The sequence below is a fragment of the Scomber japonicus genome, chromosome 23 (genome assembly GCF_027409825.1).
Source record: "Scomber japonicus isolate fScoJap1 chromosome 23, fScoJap1.pri, whole genome shotgun sequence".
Taxonomy (NCBI): domain Eukaryota; kingdom Metazoa; phylum Chordata; class Actinopteri; order Scombriformes; family Scombridae; genus Scomber; species Scomber japonicus.
The window spans coordinates 9,214,789-9,235,864 of record NC_070600.1 but is presented as its reverse complement, the minus strand read 5'-3'; the positions used below and the strand labels follow the sequence as shown (position 1 = coordinate 9,235,864).

The following is a 21,076-nucleotide window of genomic DNA, read 5'->3' as shown; positions in this document are numbered from 1 at the left end:
TTCTCCAGGAGAGGAAAGCATTTCAGGCTTTGAAAACAACAAACTAACAGAAGCAGCAGGCTTGTAAAATAAGCTTTGGCCAGCTTCATGCTGCTGCTGTTTGTTGTGTGTTCAAAAGGACTGATACTTCGTAGGCTTATGATGTTCATAGAAGAGGATGTACAAGTGAATGCAGACTGTGAATGTCTGTGTGTTTGCATTCAGTGAACCTCTGAACCTTCCGGTGCTGGTAAGACATGCATCCTACAAGACCTTACCCAACCAGAACAGTCACGTTTGGGTTTGTATGTGTGTGTGCTTGTCTGTGTGCATGAGGGTTGGAGGGCTTTTATTGACATGATAAACAAGTGCACGAGTGGCTGGGTTACTGATTACAGGTAATGTTATGTCTGTGATAAGACTCTGCTTTTAGCACAAAGTCCTGCAAGGTACAACAAGCCTTCAGCCTTTACCACATCCCTTCCATCCCTCAAGGGACTACTGCAGCCTCTCAGGTAAAGTACTTTTTCTCTGGTTTTCACTATTAACTCAGATGATTCAACAGATGCAGAAACACTAAGACAAAATTGTTCCTGTTTATATGACTACAAGTAATCACTATATCTAGGCTGTCTATGTTTTTATTGCTTATGTTAAATTGATATCCAAGTAATACTGCTAAACACACTTACAATGAAGTCTTTATCATTAACCAATTACTTTATTTGACATAAATATCTAGGGGATTGGTAAGAAGAAGAAAATATAATGAATTACTATAAATGTTTTTTATTTATTTATTTTTTTTTCAATGTCAAATCAAAATTGCCCCAAATTGTGACATGCTCATAATCTTCATAAAATTCCCTTCTGCAGGTGGTGTGTTTTCTACTTGATTGCATTTGTTGAACCCACATCATGAGTGTAGAGCCCAAAAAAACGAGTGAGTCTTGCTGCTCCAAGCTCAAGGTTAGTAAAATCTTATCCTTTAACGCGATACAAGGATTTCCCGTTTGTGTTGAGATGCTTCATCTCTTCTTAGCAAAACACCTAAAAACTAATTAACCCAAACTTAATAATTGTGCCAACTTTGAAAATATTGCAAAACTGCTCTCAAAAAACCTTATTTCTTTGTATTTGTCTTGGTTTTGCATGTCTATCGGTATTATCTATGCCACATAAATACCTGATGAGGCAGTAAAACTAAAAAAGCTTAATTTTTTCCTTGACTAGATAAAACTTTGAGACTTTGACACCAAATACGACTTGAAAGCATGTTTTATCATGGTCAATGGAGGGGGCGAAAACCAGAGAAGAGTTTTATGAGTGTAGGGGTGGATAAAGCACAAGTTAATCACAGACAAGTGCTCCTTAGTGATTATTAACATGGTGATAATCAGTAAAGTGGTTGCAACAACCATTCTTCGACCCATTTAAGAGCTGTTGTCAATTTTGTCAATATGGCAACGCAGTTTATTACATGCTTTCCGAAAAGGGAAAGGAAATTAAAAACTTTTTAGAAATATGTTTTGTTTAAATATTGTCAAGTAGTTGCCAAAGTCAGCCAAGTTACCAAAATGTATTAACAGAGTTGTCTATGACCTACAGCCCAGACAGAATCCCTTCAATCTTTAACCATTTATGTGGCAAGAATATGGCTGCACACAATCGGGATTTACTGGCAAAACAAACAAACTCTGAAGCAAAAACAAACACATTTTTATATCATTACTTATTAAAAAGACTTAAGTTGAAAGTTTCACTATATGCTGCCTCCAGAATTTCAACACAGGAAAGTTTGTGTCTTGGTATTAATTTCTTTTCCCCTCCATATTTGACATTTGACGACGTATTCGGTATACCCAGTAATTTCCATCATTGTCCATTACCAACATGATGATTTACAAACATTTATCTCAGTGCACGTCATCATTCATATCACATTTAGAGCTGCTCTAAATTTAGATACACATTTCCTGGCCCCTCTAATGGGGTCACACCAGTCATGTTTTGTTCTCAAATGGTACACATGTACTTTATAAGGATGGCACATTTACCACTCTTCTTAGTAAATGTAAAACTTTGGCTCCATGATTTCAGACTGAATTGACAACTGCTGCTAGCGAATTTTTGTTATAGCTAACTAGCCAATTTAGCCATTATTAGTTCAGTGAGTTGGTTGGAAACACCGACTTGATTTCAGCTGACCCATTTAAAACAATAATATTTTGAAAATGGTCTTAAATATGCATTTGATGGCTACATACATGGTATTATACTAAAAGACTGAGGCTAAAGGTGCTGCACTTGTATTGCAGCATTGAGCTAGGTATTTCTAGCTCTACACTGTTTGGTTGCATACCTTACATATTGTTCATTCTTTGAAATATTTTTCTTTACAAGAGAAAAGGCTTTTAGATAAGCACTATGTTTTTTGGCAAACACATAGTGCTTATGCTATCTTGGATAATGCTAGCTGGGGTTGCAGTGTAAACTTCCCCAAATACATTGGAACAGAGTTTAAACTGATAGCTTGTAGGACCAGCTTCCATACGGTGGGAGGGGTAATCATGTTAGTCTGATATGCTAGCAGGTGCAACTTCTATTAAAGGAGATATACACACAGTTTAATCAGTTTCTTACACTTTTTTACTCGTGCTTTGGTGGTTTAAGCAAGGGTAGTGAAAAGGACACCACCCTCCAGATTCTTTAAAAGCAGAGTATTACTTTTACTAGAGTCCCATTCAAACTGCTGCAGCAAGTGGAGAACTCTGAAGCTTGATAGGCCTGCCATGTGGAATTACAGCTGCTAAGCAATGATTGGACAATCGTTAATCAAGAGAGGGATTTAGCTAATGATCAATTGCTTTATTCTGATTTAAATCTCACCCTAAATGAGAAATAGTCTGAGTGAAAAACCTAAGGCTAATCAAATCAAGCATTGCCTTTGTGTACTTGTTTTTTATTGGGGAACACCTTAATCAAACGTCTTGTTATGTGTGTTTTCCAGCTCTTTCTGGCTTCTATGGCATTTGTATTCTTTGCCAAAGCCTTTGGTGGAGCTTATATGAAAAGCTCCATCACTCAGATTGAGAGACGCTTTGATATCCCGAGCTCCCTCATTGGAGTCATAGATGGCAGTTTTGAAATGGGTATGTACAGTTTTTTAAAGATACTGGTTGGTTATTTTTTAAGCTTACATCAATGTATTCGAAAAGAAAGAATTTTAGATGTATGTAGCAGATGATGCACATACTGTTCTGTTCATATTTATTCAGTAATTGAAAAAATTATTCCCCTCAGGCAACCTGCTGGTGATTGCTTTTGTGAGCTACTTTGGTGCTAAGCTCCATCGTCCCAGACTAATTGCTATCGGCTGTTTGATCATGAGCGCTGGATCATTTCTGATAGCCCTGCCTCACTTCTTCCAAGGCCTGTGAGTACACACTTTCCATTATATTCTAACTATTCAACTTTAACGTATTTAACACTGTGACCTTCTTAATGTATATACATCTTGCAGAAACAGCATTGATTAGAATCATATGTATTCAAACTTATTGGAACAAACTGACCACAATGGGCAGAGCCAAAGAACTGCTGTTACTCTGGGTATATAATATTAATTATCAAGTGAATGACTGGATAAACCTTTGTGGATGCCCTACCCAACCTGTGTATACTGCATTGCCAACATGCAACCGTTTAGTACATTGCACACCATTATATAAAGATTCACAGAAAATAACCTGCTCTATATGCTGAGATAATACATGGTGTCAGGATTTCTGTCTCTCAGTTACTTCATGGTGGTTTAAATTCAACTTTTTTTAGTACCAATATGTACCATGTAAGCACAACATAAATTAAAAGTAAAATGCTCAAAACCAGGATTTGAAACAAGGCCCCTCTTCAGTAACCACCAAAAGATGAAGTAATAATGCAATGCATACCTAAGTTGATATTGTGCTTTAGTGGGGCAAATTCCTTAAAAAACTTTAAGTTAATTAAATTCCTGCAAACCAAGTGTTGCACAGTAAATCTGGGGCTTTTGTGGCCCCAGGAGTGTGGGGCCCCTTTGGAGGTCAAAACTCCACTACTTTATTGTGTGGGGCCACTTTGCCCAGATCTTGATCCAGCCTTGAATATGCATCTCATTGGCTGTTTTTAAAAGTAGTTAATTATCAGGACACACTGTGTTTTTGGCATGTTTTCCTTGACTCTGTCTGCTTTCTTGCCCACACTAAGCTAGACTCTGAGCTGTGATCCCAAATGTGAATTTCTTGGCTCCAAAACTTTTCTGTCTACAATCCAGAAACTGTCTCACTCCAAGAAAATGCAATTATTGTCAAATGTAAACATAGTCCACATATGTAGGTCACAGGATATGGGGGGTTGAATGATTCCTTTCTAGATGCATTATAAACTATTTGTCAAAATAACTTCAAGCTGGTTTCCTTTATTGTGTAAAAAGAAATGAGGCTCTAATTTATTTCAATGTTTTTCAGGTATAAATATGAGACGAGTATGTCTCACAACGCTGGTGCCAACAGCACTGAGAGCATCCTGCCCTGTCTGTCCAACAACACCGTGATTGATGCAGATGAGACACCTGATTTAGTTTCAAGAGCAGGTACATGGCAGATACATCCACTACATCAGACACTGCAATGATTGTCACTGTGATATAAATGTCAACTTATCAATCAGCTGTCCATATTATTACACAGTAAATTTTGCAGTGTTAAATCAACACTTAAAGAGTTAAATTTAACACTATCTCCGAGTGTATTTGGTCCTTATCGGAATTGGTGTTAAATTAACTCTTTCCACAGTGTTAAAATTTCAGAGTAAAATCAACTCAATATTGAGTAAAAAATTAACACTGGCTAACACTGTCCAGTGTTAATCAAATTTAACACTACAGCTTAAATAACTCCAAAAGTGTAAATTTATGACTCTTAGCAGTGTTGATAAGTTACTCTACTGTGGTGGCAAATTAACTCTGATTCTAAACACTTTTTAACACCACATTGAGTTACTGAAGGTTAACACTAGAAGCTAATTTAACTCTAATAAGTGTTAATATTACACACTGCTGAGTTAGTGATTTACACTGTTGCTGTGAAAACCCAACTCAGATAGAGTAAAATCCTAGCAGTCATTAACACTGCACAGATAAATATGTAGTGTAATTTTTACACATTTGTAGTGTCAAATTGCTTCTATCCACAATACTTTGAAAATGTACAATTGAATAAAAACAAATTACTACAAAAATGCACTTAACCACTTTTATTTGTAAAAAACAAAAGTGAATAGTTCAATGCAATGGGTATGCCTGCCGTGCCAGGCACCCCAATACAACATGTTCACAAGTTACCATAAAAATGCATTTAACATCTTTTTAAACTATACAAAAGGACATTTTCAAGCATTTAACATTTGTATGTTGAACATTTAGTTGTACAAAGGCATTTTAACATGATGTGCTTAAAAAAAATGTGAACAGTTGTGGAATGGATGTGCCTGCCGTGCCAGGCACTCCAATACAACAACTTGTTCACATACACCATTTACCTAACACTGCCACCAGTTAAGAACCCTGACCTTAGGTCTGCATAAAATGGCAATATGGAATAACATACAAGGTGTCAGTACTGCCAGTGTGTTTGGTATTTAAATGTTTCCTGAACCCAGAAAAAGTTCCAAGCACACGGCCACATCCAGTCTCAGCACATTTAAGACGAAGATTTTTTCCATCCAGGTAACCATGAACTACTCGTAAATGCCTAACAAGTGTATTTGCACAAGTTAACTCAGTCTGACAAACAAAACACTTCATGTCAAACAGATTCCCTCAAGTACTAATGCAGCAACCTAGCCCGAACTTCTGCAACACGGGGACTTTCCTTCACTTTGCCAACATCTATGTTGTACACAGTGGTTTGGATGAACGTGAACATGTTGTACAGCATAGGGTTGTATGAGGTGGCGAAAACATAGTGCGCCTTAAACAGTTCGTCAAAGGCAGTGAGTGAGGAGGCCGACCTGCATGGGATAGCATCTTTGTCAAGCACTATGAAGAACTGGTGGACTGCTTTCTTCCTTTGTCCTACAGCCAGGAGGTAGGGTTGTGTGCTTACTGTGATGGAATCAAGATGTTCTTGGAGGTTGGTTCCCGTCTGAGAAAACAAACACATGGCAAGTCTATTACAATTACATGCTTGTAATATTACACAAAAAATACACAAGTCAGCTTCCACCTGTAGGTGTGTGATCAGGATGTGCAAAACCAAAGCTCCCTCAGTCAAACATAATTGAATAGACTGTTAAATAAAATTAGGAACAACTACAAACCTTCTTGAAGACCACAAGATGCTTCTCTGCTTGGGAAGCAGAGACCTTTCCTGGTCTCTTACGACCTTGGGCAGAGGGGGGAATCAGGTGTAACAGCAGCAAAATAGAGCAGAGGTCACTGTCCCAACCTGTAACAACACAAATTTAATGTTAAGTGGACCATCAATGAACTTTTAATTCCTATTTATTGTCACAATACGTTTTTAACTATTTAACTTATAACTGTTTTTAAATCTGTATTTATTATCTCCTTTAAGTCAATGGTGCCAACATTAACGCTAATACTATGACTCTGGTTTTGTAACAGAAAGTGATCTGTCTTCAGGCCAATCATTAGTCAGAGCCACAGTGAAAGCGGGCTTTCACTATTCGCATTCATTATTAGCTTCTACAGTTTCACAAAACATCTAAGCATAGGCTAACTTCAAAACAGTCTGATACTTGATTTTATAACATCAAGCCTTTGTCAATGTTTGATTTTGGTTAAAATGATCTTTTTATACATTTTTTAATGAAGGTCTCTAGGATGAAACTTTCAACCACCGAACAATTTTTAATATATGTCTGGTGTCCATACGTTAACATTGACAAAATGATGATTCTTGAACAAACTGAATCTAAAAGGTCCACACACTGCAGTTAGGTGTATGGCTGGTATGAGATGAACTGATGATAGGTGACCTGATTTCAGAGACAAACATGACTGAAAATGCCCTTTAACACTAACAGGATATAATGAAACACACAAAACAAGTGTAGCCAATGACATGAGGAAAAAGTCTTACTTGTCATCATGTCGTCATCCACGTCAATGCCATCCTCAAGGGCATCAGCTGCCAGGAGGAGGTCCTCAAACTCACTGGTGGATGGAAGCTTTCGGCATTGCTGGATGATCTTTTTTTTGAATGTTGTCGTCCATTTCGAGAAACTTGCCAGAGACATCCTCCCCAAACATCAAAACAAAATCCTGCTCCACCTAGAGTGAGAATAATGGAGAACCTTCAAGATTTCATAGTAAGATTAATTTAGTTAATTCAGCTTAATTGTTTGAGATTATCACTAAAAGACACTTCTTACATAATTATGACATTATCAAAATACAAAACAATTACCAAGCCTTTGACATCTTTGAAACGTGGAAAGACAGACAGAATGTTGCTTGACTGCTGTGGGTCAAGGATCATGTTGCGACGGAAGTCAAATGTCAACTTCATCTTTTTTCTGATCACGTCCTCATCAGCTGAATGTTTAATCAGTGCGATGGCTTCCTTACACTCATCTTCACTCAGAACAGTCTCTGGAACAAACTGAGTCTCTCGTTTGGCAGCTGGTCCTCCAAGCCCATCTCCACGAGATGATCCTTCAGATGATGCTACACAATATGGGAACATATCATATTTTGACAACCATATCAAATTCATAGGCAAAAAACTAAAATAAACAAAACAAGTTTCAGACCTCCATATGACGATCGTCTGTCTCTAGCAGTGGATCTCTGAATAGTTTTAATCCTCCAGGCCAAGTACCCAGTGCCACTCTCGCCATCATAATAATGCTCCTTGGAGGGTGAAAGGAAAACAAAAACAGACACTCCATTAATGATATCTTTTTTAAAGTTAATGTACTTCAAAATAGGGCTGGGCTAATATAAAATATTATATTAGCCCAGCCCTATTTTATAAAATATTATATTAGCCCATATATATATATATATATATATTGATATTTAATCAAAATGTTTCACTGTAGCATTTAACATTATCACTTCCATTATAATGTGTGACTTACGTAACCGGTCTGGGAGAATGGATCACTGAGGTAGGGGAATAGGCTCACAATTCCTCTGGCATACATTTCTTTCACATGTCTGGGTGGTGATGTACTGCAAGATTTAAAAAGGTTAGGATTTCTGAATTGTATACACTGAATTGAACAAAGATTTGAATGTAATCAGCTTGAGCTAACTAAAAATATTTACAAATTACCCATGCTTCTCTGTCATATCAGCTGCCAGTATGTTCACCATTTTCCTTCTGGTTTCATCCGTGAGTGACTTGCTCCGATTATATTCATTTATTACGCGTTCCCCACCAGGTTTCTTGGTAAGAATGCCTTCCACCAACTTCAAAGAAAGGGCAAAATAATTCTGTATGCTGTGAATATGTCCCTTTAGAATGATCTTTTAAAAAATTGTCATTAAAACAACATTCTTTTTATGGTCTTGGTGACCTAATATAATCTGTTCGGCGCTGTTGTTTGTGTGTTGATTCTTACATGCTTGGATTCTGTGTCCAGCCTCTGTCGTTTACCAGAAGGACTCTCTGAAAGGATTTCTGTATCTTGAGAACAAGATGAATCAAGGGATTGTGGTTCAGACTCCTGACAAGAAGGCACTGATGATACAAATTCTGACCATGATAGGAGAAGCAGATGGAAGAAAAAATATTAACCACAAGGAACTAACAAATCCATTAAATACTGCAATATAAATTAGAAATGTAACTGAGACAAACCAGTGTCATATTTAATGGTTAGCACTCCAACTGAGGGATCCTTAATGACATCCTCAAATACATCATAATCCAACTCAGTCCCTGAACTGTCAACAACCTTCACACCATCCGTCACTGCTGGTACACCAAACTTTGCAAATGCTACAAGAAAAGACTATGCTTGTGTTAACCAGACTTCATATTGGTCAAATACTCACACATATACAATGAACAAACATCAATAACTTTGTGTAAAATGAAACTTGTATTTCTACTTTTAAAGCAAAGAAAGCATGCATTTAAACATACTCAGTGTAATAGAGATAATAACTAACAATAACAAGAGTAAAGATAAAGTAAAATGGTATTGGTACAGTTACTATTAATACTTAAAAGCTTCCACTGGAAAGCATAATTTTAATGTCAATGTCCTACCTGCAATCAAAAACTCTTTCAGGTCTGGCTCTGTTATCTTAACAAATTTTTGGACATCACCAAGTCTGGCCTTAATCAACATGGCTTCTGCAACACATAATTCCTTAGTCAGAAAATGTATATGCTTATATTATGATTAGAAAAACACAAATATAACAGCAAGTGCATGGTGCATAATCTTAACTGCTCTTGCACTGATGTAGACATCCACTCTCAGAAGTTTCTATTTGGATTAACTGGTGCCACACAGCTAACACAGCAATGAACGGAGCAAAGAAGCTCAACATGACGCTAACATGTGCTGCTTCAGTCCTCTGTATCAGCAGACAGTGTAGTTTCAACATGACTCAGTAATTAAGACGCAGTAATTCCAAGATCATTTAAGTTATTTAAATTACCTATTTTTGGGAATTGACGGACAGAAATCCCCTGTTGCGAAGGAAAACGTTGATCCAGACCCACTGCAGCATTGCGCACAGCTTATTTTTTAAATTCAAAATAAAATCCATGGGTCTGTGTTGTTAACATCACCGTAAGATAGACTAAAAAATAAAAATGTGATGCTGCTGATGTGACCAAGCTGGAGGAGGCACATGGTCAAGTTCTCAAACACGTAACGTTAGCGTACAAACTGATTCTCTGAGCTTCATGTTATCATATTATTGCCCGTAAAATAAAATGACTGAATATAACGTTAATGTGTAATACCTTGGCGCAGAGCAATTTATATCACAGTGTGGCCAATATCAAAGTTAACTTTAGAGCATCAACGTTAGTTATTAACACGAAAGTTCACTCTTTAAGCCAACTCCTGTCACCAGCACAGGCAAATGCTATGTTAATAAAATGTTCAGTAACGTTAATTAACTGGTAGATTTGAAAAATAATTAAAGAAATAAGCATATGATTAAGGACTAAGGACCAAATAATTAAAGAAAGGAGCATACCCTAACGTTAACGTTTTCAGCCCAGTATAATTTTCATCAGAACTAAATCTATGTGTAATAAAATAAAACTATCATATTGCTAATTAATTACCTTTTGTGACATGGCAAACGCGGGCGTTTTAAGCTAGGTAATTCACTCAGTCGTTAGCCGTCTTGAATTTGATGGATACAAGATACAAACTCCGTGAAAACACAGAAGCCAACACAATTTCTGTTGAAAATGCCTTTTTTTTTAGTTTTTGCTAACATAACATTGAGTTAATATGTTTAAATAAGAAACTTACCTCTGTTGCTGGATGGTGAGAAAATGGCGTCCAGAAAATTTTTCATCCGATTGAACTCGGAAAAGGGTGGGCGGAGCTTTCCAGTGTCGAATTAACACGACCTCTTTTAACTACGTACATTTTCACCAACACTGGGGGGAAATCTACTCAATCTGTTGTTGTAAAAACTCTGAAAGAGTCAATGAACTTTGACACTGCATATTTAACACTACAAAATTTACTGTGTATGATGCCAAATCAAATTACAAAGGTTATACTCTAAAAAATAAGTCAATATACAGTGTAACTTCCTGCTCTATCACCTGATTCTCTCCTCAGCTTGCGAAAAGGCAGCTGGCTCGTCCATGTGGATTTATGTATTCCTGGGAAACATGCTGCGTGGAATTGGAGAGACTCCCATCATGCCTCTGGGAGTGTCCTACCTGGATGACTTCTCCAGAGAGGAGAACACTCCTTTCTATTTGGGTTAGTTACTTTTTACTTCCTATCGTCTTAGTCTATTTCTGTGATGGTGATTTTATATATTATGCTCCTTCTTGACAATAACAGGGTTTTAATGTTCAGCTTCATTATATTCCATTTGCTAAAAGCACTTGATTTCACCTGATCAATCACGCCAATCAATCTTAATGTCTAAATGTCGCAGCTATGTTTTTTATTCTTCTCCATGCAATCATCTGCTCTTCTAGATAATACTGGATTATTTTCACTATACTAGAGTATTCATATTTCTTCCTGTTTTTCTGTTTTTCCAGCTTGCATCCACACAGTGGGAATCTTAGGACCCATGTTTGGGTTCATGCTCGGGTCCTTCCTTGCCAAGGTCTACGTTGACATTGGATTTGTGGATTTAGGTACAGACTTCTAGATATCAGAGCAAGAAGTGTGAAGGTTGGGTTATAGAGCTGCACAACAGGCTTGCAATAATTTAGTTAGTTTTGTGTAAAACGTTCATCTTCATTTATTAATGTAGTGTTACTATTGATTGATAAGATAATGATCGATCAAGTGGCAGTGTGCAGACCTGTCACACATTCTCCCTTCTGTCAGACCAATTAAACCTTCTTCCCTTTAAACATCCATGGCAAAACAGTTTGTCATCGAGTGAGTAAAAGTATTCCAGAGTTTACAGGGTTACCTAACAGTTTAACCTGTTGACATAGTAGGACGAGGTCACTGTTTACTGCATGGATTAGAGCTGTTGACAGTCTGAGAAAGAGGACTAAATGCTAATGTTTAACCTATTACATCGAAAAAAGGTTAGAGGTTACCAATGAAAGTCCAGTAAACTCAATATGTCATGCCCTTCATAACCTTCTACCTTCACCCATCTCCCTCTCCCAGAAAGTGTGACCATTAACCATAGAGACTCTCGCTGGGTGGGGGCCTGGTGGCTGGGCTTCATAGTGACGGGCACAGTGATCCTGCTGTCGAGTATCCCTTTCTGGTTCCTTCCGAAGTCTCTGCCAAAGCAGGGCGAGGAGCAGAGCCAAAATAAAGGCACAGAGCTCGCCACAGTACCAGAACAGGAGAATTTCCTGCAAGAGGAAAACCAGGATCAGGAGGACAAAGAGAAGCCAGTTACATTCCAGGAGCTGGCTAAAGGTACCACACAACCTGAGCTGCTATAAGACAACATCAGTTAATTTTAGTCAAACATGATGCTGACTCACAAATCCAACATTTAAGTACAGGTCATCACATAAGACTTGAAAACATCCCACAAAAAATCTTATGCTTATGATGTTTTATAGTCTTTATCTACAATGAGCAGAGAAAGAAGAACAATGCAGGGCCTAAACTTTTATCTGAACTACATAACTAAACTATTACATGTTAAACGCCAACAAATGTGTCCCTGGACAAACAGTTTAAAGGGTTTAATGATTAACCAGTTAAGACTCACACAAATCAGAGCCCAGACAGTAACCCTGAATCCTGAACTTAATGTAACTGATCACCATCTGGGCAAGAGTTGAATGACACAGCTGGACAGACTGAACATGAGTGAGCAGATATAGCGAAGGTTCAGTCATGCCACAGTACAGTGCAATGACACACTAACATAATAGGGTCTCCAAAATGTTCACTTTTGTAAATACTACTAAATTTATATTATTTTGAGATTTTATTTCCAAAAAGCAGCAAAAAAAGAGCTAAATAAAAGAGACAACTATAGAAAACAAAATATTTAGATAAAAAAAAAGAATAGTAATATATATGAAGTAAATATATATGAATAAAGGAATATGAACAGTGTGTAGGTTATGTAATATAGTTGTTTAATGTGTGTAGACTTAAGCAGATAATGTGCATAAGGTGAAAATTACTGCAGTGAAGCAATTCAATTATTTGATTAATGTTAGTTTAATTTAGATAAATAAATATAAGCATAATGAATATATAATGTGCATTATGCATTGTAAATGTACGTAGATACACTGTTACTATGTATAAATAATATGGAATTAGATGTTTTTCAACATTACGTTTATAAAAATAGATACAGTCATCCTCAAGGCAAGGCAAGGCAAGGCATGCTTTATTTATATAGTGCATTTCATATCCAGGGGCAACTCAATGTGCTTTACATAAAAACAACATTTGACAGTAATACCTGGAAGAATAAAAACATACAACAATGATTCTAGTTTGTTAACGAAATATTATTAAAATAAAATAGATTTAATGCATTTTGACAGTATTCCAGGAGTCACTGTGTATTTCTGTAAATGCCTTTTAAATTAATGCTGATACATACATACATACATACCATTTGTTCCTCTCCAGACTTCATTCCATCTCTGAGGAGACTCTTCAAGAACAGCATCTTCACACTGATGATCCTCACTTACCTGGTGGCTGTGAATGGCTTCATGGGCATGATCACCTTCAAACCAAAGTATTTGGAGCAAATCTATGGCCAGTCTGCCTCCAAGGCCATTTTCCTCATAGGTACAGAGCAATAACTTATCTCCATTCACTCTGCTTTCACTGCACTCTGCAGCCTGAGGCAACTGAAACAATGATATTATTAAAGGGAAGTGTGATGGAAAGAGATAAAGTTGACTTGAAATGTTCACACTAAAGTAGCCCACTGAGGGCTCTCCTTTTGTGTGTGTTTGTGTGTTTGTGTGCTTGTGTGTGTGTGTGTGTGTGTGTGTGTAAGTAGCACCTAGAGCTATTTATGCACTTTTTATGACTATTTACCAGCGCTAGCTACTGATATTGTTGGAATATTGATATTTTGAAGTCATTGTTCTGTAATCAACTACTGTAAATTTATGAAGTATAACATCAGAACAATAATGATTAACAGTTTTTACAGTATTTAACAGTCACCCATTTGTGCTCATTTGACTTTCTGACAACATACAGTAGCTGTTTGATTGGATATGATTACAGATTACAGATAAATGATCAATTAACAGAGCACAAAGTAACAGATTAAGTTGAAATAATTAGCAAAAGAAATTAAATATGGTTGGAATAGTTTCTGTTTAATAGTTAAAACTATTGACTAGCAAGACCTAGCCAATGAACAGTTCAAACAGTTACTTAAAATTACATTGTACATTATGGCATTTGCATAACACTTTGTTTTTATTATGTTACAGTTTGTCATAAAATTGGCATCAGTAGGGCATTCCAGTGTATTGATCCATTTCATCCACCAATTCACCCCATTCATTTATTAATCCAGGTATACTGAACCTGCCAGCTGTAGCTTTGGGCATCATCACCGGAGGTTTTGTGCTGAAGCGTTTCAAGCTAGGCATCATCGGGGCAGCCAGGGTGTCAATCTCCGCCTCTCTCGGCTCCTTTTGTCTGCTTTGCGTTCAGGTCTTCATCCGCTGTGAAAATACAGAGGTGGCTGGTCTCACTGTCTCATACCAGGGGTGAGTAGAAAGCAAACCATCCTTCTACATGAGTGTCAAAGTTATTGAAGGAGCGAATGCCTTGTTAAGTGTCTTGTCACTATGTCTGAATTGATTGTGTTTATTTAGTTGCTGTTTCTTTTTATATATGTGTGCATCAGGGTTCCTGGAGTGTCCTACAACCAACAGACGTTGCTGTCACAGTGCAACACGGGCTGCTCCTGCTCAATGAAGCACTGGGACCCAGTATGTGCCTACAATGGCATGACGTACGCCTCTCCATGCCTGGCTGGCTGCCATACTTCCTCTGGCATTGGCAAGGAAATGGTATGCAATGGTTTTATTTCTCCAGAGAGCTATTTAGAACAGATAGTTTCACAGCCAGCTAAAAGGCAAACAGTAACACTTGAAGACCTTGTGAAAAATGAGTTCTTCCCATGTGTAATTTCATGTTTGGAAATTTAGTGGAGACTAAGCATACATTTCCCACAGATTTCTTATATTCTTTTTCTGGAGAACTTGCTAAAATATTGATCTCAAGAGGTTACATTTACAGCAAAGCTACGTTTGACACCTTCATGCTTCTGTTTTAAGCAGATACCAATTTCTGCACAGAAGGGAGCATCAAAAGACAAAATGCAATTGAACTGGACCGACAAAAAGTCTCATAGTGTCGTAGGGTTGATATACTGTAGGTGTAAATTCCTATTAGCAGCTCATAGATGTTGCCATACTGAAAACTGCTACTTTTGAGCCCCATCCATTGTTTTTCCATTTGATGGCAGAGGAGTAAAGGGTATAGGGTTTCTCAAAGCAGCAAATGTGAAACACACACCTGCAGCAATGACTGTAAAGTTGGTTATTCATCTCTTTTCTCTGGTTCTTCAGGTGTTTCATAACTGTTCCTGTGTTGGGGAGATGATGAGTCCAGCCATGAACATGTCTGCAGTGCTGGGCCAGTGCCCCAGGAAGAGCGACTGTGACCGCATATTCAAAATCTACATGGCTTTGTCTGTAATAGGCTCCTTCATATCTGCCTGCGGAGGCACGCCAGGATATATCGTATTGCTCAGGTCAGACAGACTCAAGCTAAAGGGATTAATACTTTAGCTCTCTTCTTTAATGGCTGGCTATAACGATGCCTGGCAGAGTCTCATTGATTTTTATATACTGATTTTATGTCATTATAATCTTTTGAAAGGTGTCAGCAAGCACACAAAGATTTTATGTTATAGTAATGTAAATATTCACCATGCTTATGGGTCTTGGGTCTTGCTTCTATACTTCGCTTGAAGAAAAGAAGCTACCAAACTGCTTTTGTTCTGCCTCTGCTTACACTGTTGTTTTTAAGCTAAATTGCTAATATGAACATCTAATCATGACTTTTTGGTCAATGTTCTAGGTCCATACAGCAAGACCTGAAATCTTTGGCTTTGGGAATGCAGACACTGATAGTAAGAACTCTGGGTGAGTACAACATTAGATATATACAGTAGTTTTTAATGTATATTGCATGTGTTTATATGTATGCACCTATGGCTTTGTGTGTGTGCAGGTGGGATCCCTCCTCCTATATATTTCGGTGCACTGATTGACCGGACCTGTTTGAAGTGGGGCACCAAGCAGTGTGGAGGTCAAGGAGCATGTAGACTCTACGATGCTGATAAATTTAGGTACAGTGAAACCTGACATATTTTCTTGCTAGAATATACGTTCAATAAAATCTCAAGCAGACAGAAGGTCTGTTTTAAATATATAAAATGTATCTAGACTCAAAAAGGGTTTTGAGAAATAGAAGATTAGAACTTAGAATGATAAGGGAATTCTCTCTAAATTCCTCTTTCTATAAACTAATGATTGTCTTTGCAGGATGACATTCATGGGGCTCATTACTGGACTCTACTTCCTAGCCAACGTGCTGTGGGGATTTCTCTACGTCAAAATTGTCAAAAGACAGAAGAAGTTGGCTCTGAGGAATCAGGCCAAAGAAAACGGACTGGAGGGTAACGGAGTCAATGGACACGCCAATATCAACATTGCCCAGAACACAGAAGACACAGATAAGGAGAGCACTATTTAAGGTGTTTTGTAGTACAGGTGACAGACACAGATTTTCCATAGCATACATACTGTACTGCATATATACTGGACCAAATGTGGTAATGGTACAGTGTCAGCACTCTTTGATCAAGCAGTATGCCTTTTTTTAATGCAGATATAGTGTGGCCAAAACATGGGGTTCACTTTAGAAGTCAAAGATCAAAGAAAAAATCAAATCATATGAAATGACAAGTAATCCTTATCAGAGGAAAAATGCTTTCGAGGAACGGAACAAAAACTCATTTTTAGCTCTACTTCTAGACTACCAAAATAGTCAACACAGTGGGACATTAAATGTGATGTGTTGGAGTGGGAAGAGTGCCTGAGCAGAAACACAGTTCACACAAGAAATATTTCATGTCAGAGGAAGTGAGAAGAAAATATGTCCGATATTTGGATAACAGTTGGCTTGTCAGCTTGTGCACACCATTTATACTTCAACAGAATTAGCTCAGGTAACAGTCGTGTCTCGTCTACCGGATTCACATTCAAATTTGTCAAACGTACACAGTAATGGTTTTAAAGGCTAGTACAAGACAACTGTAGTGTCTGTGGATAGAGATGCAGTAGCATCACTTAATAGCATGAAGTATTGATCATGTTTTTCTTAGTTATTTACAGTGTTCTATGATGTTTTGTAATAAAGATTAGAAAGCCAACATAATTGTCTTCATTGACTGACTGTAATGAGGACATTGAGGATGGCTATGGTGTATATTTAGTGAGTGTGAGTGTGTCAGAAGCACAGTGTAGAGTTTACACATGACCAGCAAATGAATCAACTGAAATAACATTAGAGGGAAATCAGACTATGATTTATAAAGGGATAATTAGAAAGTAAATAGTTATGTGTTACTACAACTGGGATAATTAGGACTGCCAGAGATTTGACTTTTGTCAAAATCTGGCTTTTTTGATGCAAGAAAAACCCAAACTAAAATATGAGATACTGTAGATGGTACCTATGGCAGCAGTAGTGCTTTGCTTCTTCCACTCAGAGTCTGTGTGTGCAGATCAGCAGATTCATTGTTGATTGAGTCTGTGATTGCTGCAGGCTGATCCAGTCAGTGAAAGTAGCACAAGCCTTCTCAGAAGATGAAAGCAGTCATCGATAAACATAGATTGGACGAATCCATAATACTTGACATTGTGTCTGTGTCTCTGAGCACTATATTCGTGCAGATGCAAAAGAGTTGGGGGTAACCTTTTTTGGTAGTTTGCACCTCTAAGCAAATCTGCTATGCTATGAGGGCAGTGCAATGTGTAAAGGAATAGTGTGGGATTTTGGAAAATACATTTATTTGCATACTTGTTAGAAAGTTAGATGTGGTTAACTTAGCTCAGCTTAGCATAAATACTAGAAACAGGGGTTAACAGCTAGCCAGCTTGACTCTGTCCAAGGAAAAGAAACTCTACTTCGTCAGCTTTGTTGGTGCTACTAACACATCATATCTCCTTTCTTAAACTGTAAAAACGTCATGCTGTGGGTTTTATATGGTGTTATATACCCGGCTATGTCTTGGTCAGGTGCAGTGACTTCCTGCAGTAGAGATATATTATATACAAGATATATAGTGTTAATTAGAGAGCTCTTTTGTTAGCTTTGTTCAGAGCAATGCTAGCTGTTTCCCTCTGGTTTTAGCCATTATGCTAAAATAACCACTGCTTAACATGAAAGTGGTAACAATTTTCTGACCTAACTCTCAGCAAGCAAGGAAAATATGCATATTTTCCAAAATGCTGAACTACTCCTGCAAGTTTAAAACCAACATGTTGGACAAAATAATAACTTAAAGTGTATCTTGCTACATTTATGTAGTTGTAGCCCAACCTCACATTTGACATTATTGTCCTCCACAGTAAATATAGTGATTATGATCTCAGGGTTCCCTGAAATTTGAATTTGTCTTTAAAATGATTATAATTTGCCCTTGGAGCCACCAGAGTGCTTTATGTAAATATTTGAATTGCATTTTATTTGTGCTTTGGGACTCTGTACCTCTGTCACTTGGGAGGGGAATCTTGCCTATTTTCTAGTGATCTTATCAGTTAATTACCTTGCATTCTTGCCGGTGACACACATTTTTTATGATGCATATATGGGGCAGGTAAGGAGGGATATAAAGGGGTCAAGGAGTCTGAAGTAGGAGGAAGGGAAGCCAGGCCTAGTTTAAGATACAAAACTGCTTAATTTCCCCAAGTTACATGTCAGATTTGGTGACAGGCAACTTTGACTCAAGCTGTCATTATCCACTCAACAACATGTGACATGCCTGACATTGTGCACACTTTGTTACGTCACATCATTTTCCACAAACGCTGAAGGTCATGAACATCCATATAAGCCTCTGACTCATTGGTGTTTGTCTGTAAAAGTTCACTATAGTTTGCACAGCGGACTAAGAGTCAGAGGAGTGTCACTCAATCTTGATTGTACCATACTTTACTTTGTTATACACTGTATACTGTGTTCATGATTAAATCTATCATCACTTAATATACATATATATATAAATACTGTTGATAATGAGAAGTTATATATTAAGTCCAATATGTTTGTACTGTGTCCATTTTTGTTGTTGTACCATCATTTCTACATTTTTTTTATTTTTTACAATTTTGTTGATTGTCCTTGAAGCATGATGTTAGCATTAAAGACACATTTTCACAATATTTCTTTCAAATTGTGTCTTTAAATACTATTTTATAACATGTTCTATTGAGGTCTGTCATTATGAATGTAACAAAAGTCTATAAAAGTCTATATTTATAACCCTAACCCTTACACAGGATCTTACAAATCTCTTAAGTTAGATGTGACTAGTTAGCATTTCTGTATGTTCAGTGTGACTGTTAAACTTTTATGGTCTATTGTGGGGACAGTGAAAGTCCATACAACGTTTTGTGGAAAGTCGTTTAATAGTTGTTGAGATATTTCAGTCTTGACCAAATTGGTGGCAGACAAACATTGTAATTCTAGCACGGCGTAAAACTTGGGAAACTACAGGTCATAATATGCCATCCCCAAAAAGAAACAAAAAAGATAGACAATAAAAAATACAACTATACACATACACATGGCATAAGTATGAACAGGATCAAAGGATGTCAATGACACAGGCTTTATTAATTCTAAAAATCGTCATTGATTCAACCTTTCTGTGGCTGTGCACCTGCTGATTTGATGAACCGGATGACATATTAATAACTTATTAATCATTACAACTTTGTTTTTTCTGAGAAAATCTGCACTATGTTATCTTTATTTTTGCACATGTGCATGGATGTCAGTCTGGCATGCCTAAAGTTGAAGGTTCTTATTACATAACATAAACTTTGACTTGTCAGTGTTTACTTTTAGCTTCACCAAATAGGTTTTCTCTTCCTTTCAGTGGACCAAAAGCTACAGTACCTTTTTTTTACCTTTTAACATGTCATGTCATGTCATGTGGTGTCACTATTATGACCAGTGATATCTACATAATGACAAATCCATTTTATTATGATGACACCACAAATTGTTTTACTTTATTGTAGATAAGATTAAAAAATGGCAACTTTACTGTTTTATGCTTTTAATCAAATTGATATATTCATCACTGTACATGTATTTACACCCTTTTTATTCATCCCCTTCATTTTATTCCTCCTAAATGTCGTGAACCTCCTATGTAATGCCTGGTTTCACCACTAGGCTGTACTCTATACAACTAAATATGAGCTGCAAAGCACTGCAATGCCACTGAAAACTCACTGCTTCTAAGAGTAGAAACCAAAGCCATAATGTAGAAAATATAAAAATAAAATATTAACATGCCTAAATCACAGTTATTGATCTACATTAACTATTGGTTGAAGCGAGACAGATGCAAGAGAAGGCTACATTCCTGTCTGAATGCACCTGAAACAAGATTGGTGATGAAAGGCATGGAAAACACTCAAGCCAAATGCACAATGTTGGATGCAAGTATAATTTTTCAGAAAGGGAAAGTGGTAAACATTTCCTTCACTGTTGCTGTGCAGGAATGTGAAGGCTCTTAATCTTAATCCTGGGAATTTGTGAGGGAACAAAGCTGATTGGGTGACCTGCTGCCTGGCTGCCTGAACCCCCCACCAGTTACTGGACTAATAGAGCATTCCCTGACACACATTTACACTGAGACCCACTGTACCACTGTACTGTCTTCATTAAAGGAGTAGTGTGGCATTTTGGGATATAAACTTAGATGAGAATGATGGATACTATCTGTAATACCTGAAGTGGCAGCCAGTTGCTTGTTAGCTTAGCTTAGCATAAAGACTGGAAAAGGGGAGACAAATGTGTTTCTCTCCTGGAAATGTCATAGTGATGAAAGAAAACATAACTTTTGTTTTGATGCTTGCTGTTTTACATTCCAGTCTTTGTGCTAAAATGAACTAGACTAACTGTCCCATATTCTGAAACTGTTACTTTAAATCCAAAGTTAAATAGATTTTCCTTTTTATGACATGGATTTCGTAGTCTTTTGCACAACTTTAACTGTCTCTTGAGCATTTCTTGGCCACTTTTAACTTGCATGATAAATGTATCAAAGGCACATTTGACCTTCACAACACTTTAC

At 37.2% G+C, this 21,076-nt stretch overlaps 1 protein-coding gene across 2 annotated transcripts; it reads left to right on the top strand.

The window, feature by feature from the left end:
• The first annotated feature begins 51 nt into the window (after nucleotides 1-51).
• Nucleotides 52-19,148, top strand: LOC128353065 (solute carrier organic anion transporter family member 1C1-like). 2 transcript variants are annotated; one of them, XM_053313750.1, is made up of 16 exons: nucleotides 52-229; nucleotides 400-494; nucleotides 856-948; nucleotides 2,990-3,131; nucleotides 3,283-3,415; nucleotides 4,488-4,612; nucleotides 10,816-10,962; nucleotides 11,253-11,351; nucleotides 11,842-12,102; nucleotides 13,288-13,452; nucleotides 14,201-14,396; nucleotides 14,537-14,702; nucleotides 15,264-15,448; nucleotides 15,778-15,842; nucleotides 15,931-16,048; nucleotides 16,245-19,148. In XM_053313750.1, the coding sequence occupies exons 3-16, from the start codon at nucleotides 898-900 to the stop codon at nucleotides 16,453-16,455; spliced, it is 2,064 nt and encodes a 687-aa protein (XP_053169725.1). In that variant the 5' UTR covers nucleotides 52-229; nucleotides 400-494; nucleotides 856-897; the 3' UTR covers nucleotides 16,456-19,148. The 2 variants fall into 2 exon arrangements, with proteins under 2 accessions (XP_053169725.1, XP_053169726.1); XM_053313751.1 differs by lacking the exon at nucleotides 52-229 and having other exon boundaries at nucleotides 341-494.
• Nucleotides 19,149-21,076: the final 1,928 nt, after the last annotated feature.

What these genes read in the sequence shown, in the direction of transcription:
- LOC128353065 (XM_053313750.1), top strand. Translation starts at nt 898, where the DNA reads ATGAGTGTAGAGCCCAAAAAAACGAGTGAGTCTTGCTGCTCCAAGCTC. An exon ending in CTTGCTGCTCCAAGCTCAAG is followed by an intron (nt 949 to 2,989) that starts GTTAGTAAAATC and finishes TGTGTTTTCCAG; the next exon opens with CTCTTTCTGGCTTCTATGGC. An exon ending in CTCACTGTCTCATACCAGGG is followed by an intron (nt 14,397 to 14,536) that starts GTGAGTAGAAAG and finishes TGTGTGCATCAG; the next exon opens with GGTTCCTGGAGTGTCCTACA.